The sequence below is a fragment of the Apodemus sylvaticus genome, chromosome 20 (assembly GCF_947179515.1).
Source record: "Apodemus sylvaticus chromosome 20, mApoSyl1.1, whole genome shotgun sequence".
NCBI classification, from domain to species: domain Eukaryota; kingdom Metazoa; phylum Chordata; class Mammalia; order Rodentia; family Muridae; genus Apodemus; species Apodemus sylvaticus.
Window position 1 is genome coordinate 46,448,192 of NC_067491.1, and position 14,004 is coordinate 46,462,195.

The 14,004-nt window shown below is 40.4% G+C and overlaps 1 protein-coding gene across 1 annotated transcript in view; it reads right to left on the reverse strand.

The window, feature by feature from the left end:
- Positions 1 to 1,503: 1,503 nt before the first annotated feature.
- The window catches only part of Slc5a8 (solute carrier family 5 member 8), a 38,016-nt gene continuing 25,515 nt past the window's right edge, over positions 1,504 to 14,004 (reverse strand). Inside the window, exons 11-15 of the mRNA XM_052165690.1 lie at positions 7,718 to 7,804; positions 6,412 to 6,617; positions 5,502 to 5,605; positions 2,051 to 2,130; positions 1,504 to 1,629 (exon numbers count right to left, since the gene is read on the reverse strand). Coding sequence (XP_052021650.1) covers positions 1,504 to 1,629; positions 2,051 to 2,130; positions 5,502 to 5,605; positions 6,412 to 6,617; positions 7,718 to 7,804 — 603 coding nt within the window. The remainder of the gene's footprint in view (positions 1,630 to 2,050; positions 2,131 to 5,501; positions 5,606 to 6,411; positions 6,618 to 7,717; positions 7,805 to 14,004) is intronic.

The window sequence follows — 14,004 nt, forward strand, 5'->3', positions numbered from 1 at the left end:
AACTTGATTTTTGTTTACAAATATAGTAATTAATAAATAGATCTATATACATAAGAAATACATGAATACATAGTTGATTCAAATGGCATATAAATCTCTTTGTTTCAGATAAATGTTAATATTTTTGGTATTTTAGTTTTTAATGTCAGTTAACAGCCTTTAAAAGTAAATAGTATGGCCTTCAAATATAATAGGCCAAAAATGTGTATAAAATTATAAATTATTTTTAAAATATCAATATTTCTCTTTAAAATATTGAAAGCTTTTAAAATTTTTAAGCAATATCTAATGTGGGTATTATAGAAAATAAGTTATTGATGAAACTCTGAAACACAAGGTGTAGCTATGAACAGAGCCAAATAAATGGCTAAGAACTTTGAAATTACTGCTGAAATCTTAGAAAATAGAACAAAGCATGTATTTAGTAACATGGAACACATGAGAAAATAAAGTAATATTTCCCTATGAAATGTAGTTCTTTAAGTATATGAATTAGTAATTTAACTTAACAGCACTAAAAGCAATTATGTGACTCCATGAGGCTTCACATTTTCAAATATATAATCTTCTTGGGTTACCCAATACACAAGAAGCATGTGTTGGGCTGGAACCAGGAGACTGAAGGACAGAGGTGACATGGTTTATATTGGGTGTCTCAAGACATATATAAGCCCAGGGTAACAAACAAGAAGCTGGGATAGTTAAGAACAGGCAACATGCCCTACAAAAGCAAGGTTAATAGAACAGAAATTAGGAATGAATATTAAAAATTATAGTCTATAGTCAATAGTCAATAGTTGATAGTCTACAGTCAATGGTCTATAATCTATAGTGAACAGTCTATAGTCTATGACAAGCACTGTACTTGAGAGTAGTCAGGGATCTCAGGGGAGGAAAGCAGGCACAAGAATGTATTAAAGATGAACTTGATCATTGGATCACTAATGTCTCCCAGGTGGGATCCAGCAATTCACCCATTCAGAAGCAGATGAAGTGGCAAGGTTATAGCATGGGCTGATCCAGAAGGAAAATCCACAGAAACGCTCTGCTCCTGCCCATGTCCCTGCTGCCTAGAAACAGAATATGTATGGGGAGGAGAGAAATCTCTTTCCAAGATTTATGATTCTAATAAAGATCCCAGAACATGCATACTAGCACCAACGCCATGTAAAATATTTTCAGTAAGGAATGCTCAAATGTAAGAATATGCCTTTGATTATCAAATACCATGTGTGTGTCTTCGTATGTATTTGTCTTTCACACATGTATGTAGTCATAATATTCACAACCAGAGCTCATGTTGAAACTCCTAACTCCAAGGTAGCATCAATAAATCAGTGTATAAAATAAACCAAATTGGGACTTAGCTTTAACAAAATATATATTCCAGAACAGTCATGGTAGGAAAAAACAGATCTGATCCAACTATCCTAAAACATGTTTATATATATATATAATTTTTTAAAAAGACATTACACCATAGCATCTGGCCCTGAAGATGTCTCACAATCGAGTCCCATTGATCTTGCCACTGTGATCTGTAAAGTTCAACTCAACATGGTTGAAGGCAGGGTTATCAGTTCCACCAACTTCCACAGGATGCGATTTATAGTTTAAAACGTGGTTCTTCTGAAAGAAAAAGGGTAACATGGATTTAAAAAAAAATAAACTTATTTATTCAATGACAGATAATTGATACCTACTGTCTCTGTTTCTCTAGATCAGCTTGGTAATCTACTAAGGTAGAGTGAAATCCAAACCTATATAAGGCAGCAGAAGCTAGCATGGTGTATAATATGCACTTGAACTATTAATGTCTATGTGTGTGAAGAAGTTATAAACTATCTATTGATATCCATATATTCTCTTAAATAGTTCATATCTATTAACTGTATACCTGAATCTACAGGTTCACATATACACATACAGATACAGACATAGAAATACCCCTTCTGTGTGCCTGCCTAAGAAAAGAGCTAGGAATTATTGGTCTGTTCAAGTCATTAAAAACACACTTCCCTGATTTAAGAATAAACAAAACCTAACTTACTTTCTTAAAAGCTTCAAAATTGGATAAAAAGTCCTGTTTGGTTAGTAAGAATTGGGGGTCTAAGTTCTGTTTTCTTCCTCCTGAAAAACAAATACATTATTTACGTCATTAGACAGACAGCTTATAACTACAAAGCGACCCCCTCCACGCACCCACCCACCCACCCATCACACAGGCATTTGGCTTGCAAACACTCAGCTTTATACACACATAAAATGGAAAGAAAACCTTGAAGGTAGTCCTGAAGATCCAGCTGCCACTCCCCTCTCCTAGATCTGGGACCCCACAGCATCTAATTGATAATATGTGAATATCGTGATAGATGCATAGATAAATAGATACAGAGAGATACTTGGATATGTTCCAAAAATGATAGAAAAATCAACCCACATGACCTACCTATAAAGTGGCAAACTGTTTGCCTCTGCCTCTGCCTCTGCCTCCTATCCTTCCACCTCTGTCCCGCTGCCCCACTGCCCACTGCCTCACACTCTACCCTTCTACTTCTGCCCCCCTGCCTCTGCTCCGACATCCTCCATCTCTGCCCCTCAGCCCCTGGCCCCTCGGCCCCTCCCCCCCCCACCTCTGCCAGTGAACCTGCTTTCCCTGGCTTTTGGTCTCTATGAATAGTTACGGGTGTGGAGAAATTACCAGTTAAGCAAGTGAAACTGCATGCTCACAGGTGTTTTGTACAAATCCTCCTCTCTAAGGTTTTGCTCTGCAAAAGGATCCTCTTATTTGACTTTGCTATCTGTCTGCCTTTCATTTTTCTTTTCCTTTTTTGTGTGATTGATTGATTGATTGATTGATTGGTTGGTTTTGTCTTGGTGGAACAACTAATGCTTTGGGGAACCAAGTATATGGTCCTCGAACTGCCACTATCTACATCTTTGAGGAGATGTGCTTAAAACACAGATCCTGCACTGCAGCTTTGACTGGCTTGAAACTGCGGGGCTACAGAACTCTCGATTTTGCCAGATTTCTAAGATCTCCAGGATTCTGTGGTTAGCTGTTTTTTTGTTTGTGTTTTTCTGAGACAGGTTTTCTCTGTGTGACAGAGCCCTGGCTGTACTTAAACTCACTTTGTAGACCAGGCTGGCCTTGACCTCACAGAGATCACGGGCCTCTGCCTCCTGAGTGCCGGGATTAAAGGCATGTGCCACCATGCTTGGCTTCCAAGGTGATTTTTATACCTGCTAATGTTTGGAAATTGCCACAGCCCCTGTTCTTGTTTCCCTGAGGCTGAAACAAGCACTGATGACAGAGTCCAACAGAGCTGAATGCCCGTCACGGGTGTCTGTCTGGATCCCTATAGATTTCTCTTACCTTACAGCTTGTTGTAAGGAACATCAGAAGTATATGTTTCTAGATCTATTCCAAGATCCTCACAGTTGTTGTGGTAGAGAAATGGCTCATTAGTAAAAGTAATGAAGGGAATGTGTTTTTATAACTAGATGCCTGCTCTCCTAGATAGAACTGTATGGAGTTTGCAAAAATCAAAGAAGGAAAAGAAAAGGAACTGCCAACAGGAACATTTGGCTACCCCAATTTCTTTAAAAGATAGAGAGCAGATGTGTGTGTCTGCACGTGTATGTGTATGTGTGTGTGTGTGTATGTGTGTGTGTGTGTGTGCTTGATAAGAGCCAAAGATAAAAATACAAGTGTAAGTGTATTTCAGATATAAACCAGTGGGTAATCTATGCAAATAAATTGTATCTCTCAAAATAAATTAGGCAATGAAGCTATTGTGTTAATTTTTTACAAGAAAAGTACAATCCTTTTGGGAAGTGAGTTTAAACATTACAGTTACCAATACAAAGGCAACAAGGTTGCAAACAGCTTTACTGGATACCAAAAATCCACAGTTGTAGCCAAATTCTACAAAGAGGCTGCTGCTAGCTTTGTATGGTGTAAACTGAGTGCTGTTTGGAGAAGGCAGCGTGGGACAGCTGGCTAATTGATAAAGAAAATAATGCAGCATTCCGTTGGGATGCATAGGCCTGTGAGAGGGAGTCTGGGGATTAGGAACCCAGCATGTTCACCAACCCTCAATCCCAAACACTGTGATCTGGATACTTCAAGACTCTCCCTGCCCTCCTCCCCTACATGGATTAGACCTAAGAGACAATGATGGAAAGTAGGGGGGGAAAAAAAGACAAGAAAGTAGAAGGATCTTCCCAGATGTAGACATGTGACTAATAGAAGTTTCCAGAAAGATAAAACAGATAATAGCAAGAAATTACAAAAGGATAGCGAAAATGAAATGCCCCAGGATAGAGAGACATGAGACTTCAGAGTTAAATGGCCATTTGTCACCAGGGAGCCCAGCACCTTCCATTGCAGCATGAGAGAGAAAACGGAGATTAAAATGTTTTAACATAAAACTTATACTCAAATTATCAGTCACACATGAGTACATTTTTTTGGACATGTAAATTTCCCAAAAACTTCTCCTCTTTGCCCTTTTCAAGACATAAGACGGAGCCACTCAATTAAAGGAATACACACAGGGATATGAGAGATGGTTCAGCAGTTAAGATCACTAACTGCCACCGAAAAGAACCTGGATATGATTCCCAGCACGCACATGTGCACATGGTGGCTTAGCATTGCAGGGAAGGAGGCACTTCCTTCTGGCCTCTGTAGATAGCAGGAAAGCATGCAATGCGACAAGATATATGCCGGTAGAACACTCACACATATAAAAATATTAACCGATTTCAACAATGAAGTAGAAGCATAAATGCCCATGAAAAATTGTGAGACATGGACTAGGTAGCTGGCCTTTGCTACCTTGTGGGGGTCTTCTTTTTTCTCACCCTTTAATGAGGACCCCAATCTAGGAAGGGGGCCAAAAGAATGCCCACATGAGAACTGTGAGAATAAAATCTCAGACAAAACCACCATTCCAGGCAACAAGTTACCCTCTGTGTGTGATGGACAGATTGATTATTAAAACTGTATTTACTCTTCATGAACATTTTCAAAGGCTTTCTACTATGTTCACACAGAAATATTATAGCTATTATTTTTCACGCGTGTATGCTTTTGAAACTTACAAAGAGTCCATGTTGCACAATGAGAAGATCCTAGCATATTGACATTGCCAGGATATGCACACAGCTCTTCCTTTCTAACAAGTCATTATGTAAGTAAGTGTTCTCATACAGCTGAGTTTTATCTTCCAGCAACCTGTCTTCATCATCCTCAGTTTACACATAACAACGCATAAGAGTAGTTATGTACCAGGTAGCTAGCTATTAAATGGCAGAACCAAGATTACAGTAGTGATAGGTCTTTTGACTTAATTTTAGGCTCTCAAATACTTCATAAGTAAATTTTTTTTTAAATCCAATAATTTAAATCATAGCAAAGTACCATAAATAGCTACAAATCATATATAGGAAACTTGTGTTTCTAGAAGTGAACAGAAAAATATTAAGATAATTACCTGTTGATAAACTGACAAGTATCCCCACGAACAACGTTGTCAGTGTTCCAATAGTACTGAAGTACAGATATGATAATGAATACCAATTGTCCATCAGTGGGGTCCTGAAAGATACCAAAAGTGTAGCCATAATAAATCACCAGCCTGGTCTACATAGCGAGATCCAGGACAGCCTTTGAGAAACCAAAGATAGATAGATAGATAGATAGATAGATAGATAGATAGATAGATAGATAGAAACTAGAGGAATATCTTTGTGATCTCAATGTAGGCAATGATTTCTTCAATAAGACTACAAAGGACTAATGATATAAGAAAAGATAAGTCATGATTTCTTATGAAAAATATAATTAGCAAAAAGTAAAAAATAAAACCCATTGATAGAGAAAAAAATCTTTAAAACATATTTTGAGTTACCAATTCCCAAACAAGGAAAGATAGAAGGAAGGAAGGAAGGAAGGAAGGAAGGAAGGAAGGAAGGAAGGAAGGAAGGAAGGAAGAAAAGTTTGATGAAAATTGGAACAACCCTAAAGAGGCAGGTGACAAAAGCAGATCTATATCTGAATATCCAATAAACATATTAAAGGGTAGCCAACCTCATTAATCATAAAAGAATTAAAACTGAATTACCAAGATATAAGAAATTAAAGAATTAAAACTCAATCCAGACAGCTTTGAGACCCTGTCTAGGCAGCTACAAGATGTCTCTACAACTTCAACTGTGTCTCTTGTTGTCCTTAGGCTGTAGGAATAATATAAAGTAGCACAGCGAGAAGGCTAGAGGGTCTACTCAACTCAGGGTTAGGAAGAAGCAGTGTCATAAGCAAGATAAAGAAAATGAAAAAAGAAAAAACAACTGGAGTCCCCTACTTAATCACCCAAGTTAAAGTCATAGCATGAAACTTAATACCTTTCCACATTGTGTATTTGGAAAGCGCTAGTAGAAAATGGCATTTCTGTGGTTGACATCCAGTCTGACACATTGTGCGTGCTGTTACAGCCATGGGTTTCAAGGGGCAATGGTAAGGTTCTCTCAGAAAGCGGAGGATAAAGCTGGGCTCCAATTCCTACCCATAAAGAAATGGCAAATCCAGCCAACAGACCAGCGAGCGCTCCCTGAAAAACAAGAGAGCTTTTAGAAGAAACACACGTCATTCTCTCTGAAGTAGATTCAACATAAGAAAGTCAGGATCAACATGGTCAAAGCCAAACTGGCTAGCTCCCTATCTGACCTTCCTGCCTTACAGTAGCTCTGCCTGTCAAGGTTATGACACATCCCTGGTGTCTCTGCTCACAGTCCTAGAGACCCATTATCTTCATTCTCTCTATCTAACCAATGGTTATGCTACAAATGCCTGACATTCAATTCCATACAGTCTGTCTTTCTAGAACTTCATCCTATAATGGAAATGTACTTCTTACTGACTTTCAGAGATATTGTTTGGATTTTATTTATTCCAGACACAATTTTGTATTTACATGCACACACACACACACACACACACACACACACATGCTTAGGTATAATAGTAGAAACATCACTTCTTTCCAAATAATACTTCTAATTATGATCACTTCCACCTGCTCAAGGCTAGATTGATATATAGGAGCTACATCTTTTTTTTTTTTTTTTTTTTTTTGGATTTGGTTTTTTTGAGACAGGGTTTCTCTGTATAGCCTTGGCTGTCCTGGAACTCACTCTGTAGACCAGGCTGGCCTCGAACTCAGAAATCCGCCTGCCTCTGCCTCCCAGAGTGCTGGGATTACAGGTGTGCACCACCACCGCCCGGCTTCCACCATCTTGAAGCACCAGAAGAATAAACTTTGTGGCCATGGTAATTAATATGTAATTCTTTCTCTTTGCTGTACTCTGACTACACCTAGTCTTAAAACCATCAGAGCCTGTTGATCCTCTTCCTTAAAGCCTAGATATTCAATTTTAAAAGGAGCAAGAACTTAAATGTGCAAAAGATGCTGGCCTATGTGCACTGTATTTAAATTGCACTGTGTGGCTCTGGTGGTTTTCATTACCTTCCTCCATGCCAGGTCTCGATGCGTAGTTCTTCACTGTACACTCCATCAAAGTCAAAGTGAGCTATTTAAATCACCAAGACAAGTCACTAATGACAGATCTCAAAGCAGCCATGGCTTCGGTGCAGAAAAGAAAGATGTCGTTGGAAAGATAACCTTTAGATATATCCACTAGCTATACTTACCACAGAGTTGGCGAAGGGGACCAAAATGCCCAAAGAAAACAAGCCCAGAAGTGGTCCGCCAATCATGCCAAATATGCTGAGTGCTGCCTACAAAATAATAGAAAGTCAACAGTTAGAAATCTCAAACCCAAACACAATGTTTCAAGCAATGTTAGCAGGGTTGATATTAAAGCATTCAGTCTCCTTCAGAAAAAAAAAAAAGTCACAAAATTGTATCCATCATGGTCTTGTCATTGAAGGAGATCAACATCTGGAAATTTCCACCTCTCTATCTCAAGTGGCTTCTGTTTCTTTGGTTTTCTTGTTTGTTCTGAGACAGGCTCAGCCTCACTGTGTAGTCCTGCCTGTCCTGGAAGTCACTATACAGACAAGGCTGGTCTTGAACTCACAGGGATCTTCCTGCCGCTACCCTCAAGTGCTGAGATTAAAGGTGTACATCACCATACTTAGCTAGCCTGTCCTTTCAGGTACCCTAAAATAGGCAACAAAGGGCTGGAGAGATGGCTCAGTGGTTAAGAGTGCATATCTTTCTTGTGGAGGACCTGAACTCAGTTCCCAGCACTCAACTGCCTCTAACTCCAGCTCTAAGAAATCGGATCCCCCACCCACCCTTCATAGGTCCCTAAACTCAAATGCACACATTCTTCCAGATACCCACATATACACAACTTAAAAAGAATTTTAAAGACAGCAAAGGGGGCTGGAAAGATGGCTAAGTCTCTAAAATGCTCACTTCCCAAGCACCTAAATTTGATACACACAGTCACAAAAGCTAGATATGGCAGTTCATGCCCTTAATTGAAGTGTTAAGGAGATAGAGAGAAGAGGATACGTGAGGTTTCTGGTCAGCTAGTCTATCTGAATTAGTAAATTCCAGGTTGAGAAATCCTGTCTCAAAATACAAGGTAGGAAGCCATTGAGGAAGATACCCATGTCAGCTTCTGGTTTATGCACAGGTATGTATGAGGTCTCCTCCTCAACACAAGTATACACACACACACACACACACCAAAAATAAAGCATCACAATACAAAGAGGACAAAGAGTCATGAAACCATTGGGGCACCGCTATGAATGCATAAATCAAGACACCCATTCTCAGCCTTTTTTCGATACTTCACACCACTCTTTTATGCTTTACTGGTCTCCAAATATTCCTCCAAACAAGACACTGGATAAGAACTGTAAAACGGTCATATATAAGGATAAAGTCCATGAACATTTCTGATCTGATCTGATACGGGTGGAATTAGATTGGGGGAAAAAATGGATTTAAAATAATTGATCTAATGGTGTAGAGAAAGATGTAAAGTCTCTTTGGATGACGGAAACTTTTCTTTGATATGGAGATGCAAAAGCCGTAAGACTGAAAAGCAGTTGAAAATATGAATCATGAGGGAATGCAAATGATGCTCTAAGATGCATCTCAGTAACCTAATAACCTCAGTAATCTCATGTCTAGTTTTTAAGAGTGGCTGGGATAAGCGGAAGTGGTTGTTCCATGGTACTGAGCTATAATTTCAGAAGGGAAATAAGTTCCGATGGAAAGATGCTCAAGAGCAAGAAAAGGAGAGTCATAATGGACGACATGTCTCCACAGAGCTACGAGAGATTTTTGAAGTTTTCTGTCACTACACAATCATAAACACTTGAGGAGACATAGACTTAACTACATTTGAATGCAGTGAAATACACACACGTATTCAAACATCTTACGGCCCATCAGTATGTACAGCTTTATAGGTCAATTAAAGTACAAAGAGAATAACTAGGACCACAAAAGAGCGGGGCCATGGTGACTTGTCCGCCAAGAAGCCAAACAGAATAGAATGAATGAATCAGACAGTATGTCGAGGAAGTCTCAGGAGCTGTGTACTGGATCCTTCCTCTGAGGTGCAGGAAGCTCCTCGCCCCTGTGCTTCCCTTCCCCCACCCCCTGCTCCCTCCTGCAGTGAGCACAAAGCTTCCTCCTTCTTCTTGGACACTCTGAGAGAACTGAGGAGTCAGTCACAGGTACCAGCCTGAGCAAGTCAAATGGGATGACAGCCTCCCTAGCCTCTGTGTCCCTGAGCCTAGCACTCTCCCTGATAACCGGCTGGGCACTTCCCAGGTGCAGCTGGTGCCTGTCCTTGGAAAAAGGAGATTAGGGTTCCACGTTTGAATCATGGAAGGGAGGTGATCAGGGGTCACAGACAGTTATGGCCGGTCATAAAACTAGTTCCTGAGAGCCCCATAAAAGATAATCCTTAGGTCAGAAGTATCCCCCTCTCAGCTGCACAATTCCACCCTAACAAATGGTATCATGTGTTTGAATTATGACTCGCCTCATCCCCCTCCCCATCACTCTAAGTATTCAAAGAATTCCTAACTCTTCTGTACATAAATGTGAATGAAGCCTTCTAGACTAGGGGTCGCACTCCTGTTCTGTGCAACAGGAAGGTTTGTGATCCGAGTCTGACTCAAACAATAAACAGACTCTTATGCACGATTGAGCGGCCTCTGCAGTCCTTCTTTCCAGGACTCTCCTGGGTATCCTGAAGAATCAGGGCATAACACACCCAAAGGAATACTTTCAGACGTCTACACTGTGGAATGAAAAACGAGTGCACACTGTGAAAGAGAACTAGTGTGTGAGAAGTGTATGGGCTCAGGATGTGACAGGATTTTGTTCTCAGCAGAGTTGTGGGATGCAAGACAGGCATCACTGTGAGGTGGGAAAAGATATCATGTGACCATGACACCAGTCACAACCACATGATCTGGGAGGCAGAATTATAGACATATGGAAGATGCCTCAGAAAGGCTCTCTTAGAAAACACCTTATGTAGTGATACTGCAGAATTGGAGAGAGGGATAGGCTTGAAGTTAGGATGGCTTCACCACATGGTCCAGAGTTGATGAAGAAAGAGAAGCCAGTTACAACAGGAGTCACAAGCCATACTGTAGATGACAAGGAAAATGCTTTCACACACCCATATCAGCAAAGATCAATGAGAATCGGAGAATGTATCCCTGTATTGAGGCTCCTCCCTGCTGGGCAGTGTCATAGGAGTAGAAAACAAGCTGTCACCAAGGTACAAAAATAAGGAAGCTGCCTCTACCTTGGTATCAGCAGAAATCGCTTTGCTTGTTTGGGGATGCTGAAATTAACCAGCTCCCTCAAAAATAAACCAAAAAAACTTCTCCCCTGGTTCATAAAGGACATACTTTATACAAGCAGGTAGCTCATTCTGGTTGCCCTCTTATAAGACTTATAGCTAGTAGATGTCAGTGTCACTGGACAATTGATTATAAGAATCTCTATCAAGGGGCCATCCTCAAACTTTGGACAATTCTATGTTTTTTTATTCAATCCAGAATAGTTCCTGAATTCTTCTTTCATAAAAAGAGTTTATTTGGTAAGAGTAAATTTGAATAAGGTTTCTAAAAGACACATCTGCTGAGATAACCTACTTCCTGGAAATCTATGAAAGAAGGCTGGAATTCCCCCACGATAAGGTTTTATCATAGGACTAAGCGGCTCACAGCAATAGTCACTTGGATAGGCCTATGGCTATCATTTATCTTATAGCCATGATAAAGTTTATACTATAACCTCTTGAGGATCAGCCACTAGCAAGTTACCTGAACCTGAATCTCAAATGTCAAACAAATTTCTGTTAATGGGCAAAGAGTAGTCTTTAGCATTCTCAGAACCTTCTGATGGGAATTTAAGTGATTCGTCATCAGAGAGTCTAGAGTATTTGATGTTCAGCTGAACAATCAGGGAAGATAGAAAAGAGTGGACTTCAGCTATGGATGGAGGGTAGACTCACCAACAGTGAGGGAAGAGTGGTTCTTATACTTATCAGAACTGGGCTGCAATGAGCAGATGGATTGTGGGAAATCTATGGAAGCACACTCAATGGATGAAATGCTGGCTGCTCAGTGGGGGTCAAAATGACACCTAGTAAAAGCTATTAGTGCCCTCAACTCTAAACACCAGTAAGCAATCTGAGAAAACACAATTAGATAAGAACATCAAGTCCCCCAATTTATGGCATGTGGGAACAGCACTGGGGGTACCAAGAGAACTCAAGTCTGAACAGCAAAGTCTGGTGGCAGCATGTGTGCTAGAGGTGACATCAAAGATACAAAACTTGAACTCAGATGTGATTTGATCTAGCAAAGTTTGGGTCTTAACTGTCTCAAAGGATATGTTCAGGCAGCACAGAATGTAAAGAGAAAGACTGAAATGGTCCAGAAGACTGGGAATACACCAATAAAAGTCTTGGCAGAACAATCAAGGCTGGTGAGTTATTCTGTGGAGCTCTCCTAGGTGTAGGATAGGAATGTTGTTAGTGAATTCATCTCTCTGTATGTGGAAAAGCTGGTATTTGACTGCCTATTGGTGAATGGATGGGCATGTCTGCCTCAAGGCTTACTGAAGGCGAGCCAGCTGGGGAACAACCTTTAGCATAACTTCCCATGGAGACTGTCTATCCTCATGGCTGATGGCTATAATGTGCATCGCTTCATAGACAGGGACTATTCAGAACGGAGAAAGGACTCTGTTGTAAGAACTCTAGCTGCAAGGCACTCCCATGACATCAGTACCATTCTCCTTTTGGAGTCTGCCTCTACCCTTTACTGGTAACCAGATTGGCATTAACAATCGGTGTATGGTTTCCCTGGAAACTCAAAGTGCATAGGGGAAGCAGAAACAGACTTTAAAAGAGACCCACTGTGAGGTGTTCGCCATACTATAGAAACTTTTTGGTCAGAGGGAAGTCCAGACTACTGCTTCCCCAATTTCTCATAGAAGTGCATGTCAATGGGACTGTCAGGAGTCATGGAGCTGGAACAAGCTTATGGGCTGTACTGGCTGGTTTTGTGCGTCAACTTGACACAGGCTGGAGTTATCACAGAGAAAGGAGCTTCAGTTGGGGAAGTGCCTCCATGAGATCCAACTGTGAGGCATTTTCTCAATTAGTGATCAAGGGGGAGGGCCCACTGTGGGTGGTACCATCCCTGGGCTGGTATTCTTGGGTTCTATAAGAGAGCAGGCTGAGCAAGCCAGAGTAAGCAAGCCAGTAAGAAACATCCCTCCATAGCCTCTGCATCAGCTCCTGCTTTCTGACCTGCTTGAATTCCAGTCCTGACTTCCTTTGGTGATGAACAGCAGTGTGAAAATGTAAGCTGAATAAACCCTTTCCCCCCCAACTTGTTTCTTGGCCATGATGTTTGTACAGGAATAGAAACCCTGACTAAGACATGGGCCCCTAATCCTTCCTGCTGAATTACTCACTGATGGCTTCTGGAGGAGAGGCAGTCATTGTCTCAGTTGTGTACCCATGGAGGAGTCCACCAGCACATTGTTCCAAACCCATGGTCACACAGGTGACTCTAGTTAAACTCAGTCTCAAAAATATAAATAAATAAATAAATAAATAAATAAATAAATAAATAAATAAATAAATAAAAAAGCATGAACACGGGAGGGGAGACTTGGAAGGAAGAAAAAACATTAATAAAAATTCAAGGTTACAATAATCAGAATGGAAATGTCAAAGATCAAACTGAGTAAAAGTTCTTCTGTTGAAAAAATTTTAAAAGAAAAGAAATATACTTGGCTGAACAAAAAGACCAGAAAATAATTTTTACTCTGTTTACTCTTTATTAACAAATTGAAGTCTTTCTGTAAAATTAAAAAGAAATGAATGTGAAAATGATCTTCCTCACTTGTGCCAATCTAAATTTCACTATCATATTTGAGGATTTGGGCTGGTCTTAATAATCAACTTCCTCGAGGACAACCTCTTACCTTCTGTTCAATTTGCACCAAAGATGAATCTTAACTGTGATCCTGGCAGAGCTGTACACCATTGGGAGTGGGAGTATGCCAGTGTCATGAATCAGATACCATCAGGGACAGATGACCAAATGACTAGAAGAGTCTCTGTCCAGACACCAAGCTTGGAAGTCAACTAGTCTTCCTCTATACCTCCATTCAGACTGGGTCAGTTACCAGCCATTTTCTCCCATAGAGTAGTTTACCTGGTAAGGGTAAACTTTGTTCTAAGGTTCAGAAGTGTTTTCATGTGAGCTAAAATGGCATTGTCTCTTGGAAGCCCTGAGGGCCATGATTAGAAATCCTTACAGCCAGGCTGCATTACAGTAACAACTGACAGACAACCTTGTAAGGCCCTCAAGTCAGTCTACAGCTGCCATTAAACTTACAGTCATTACATGTCCCATAGGGCATTGCGTATCTATACCCAACATGACATCAGGTGTTGACTAGACTT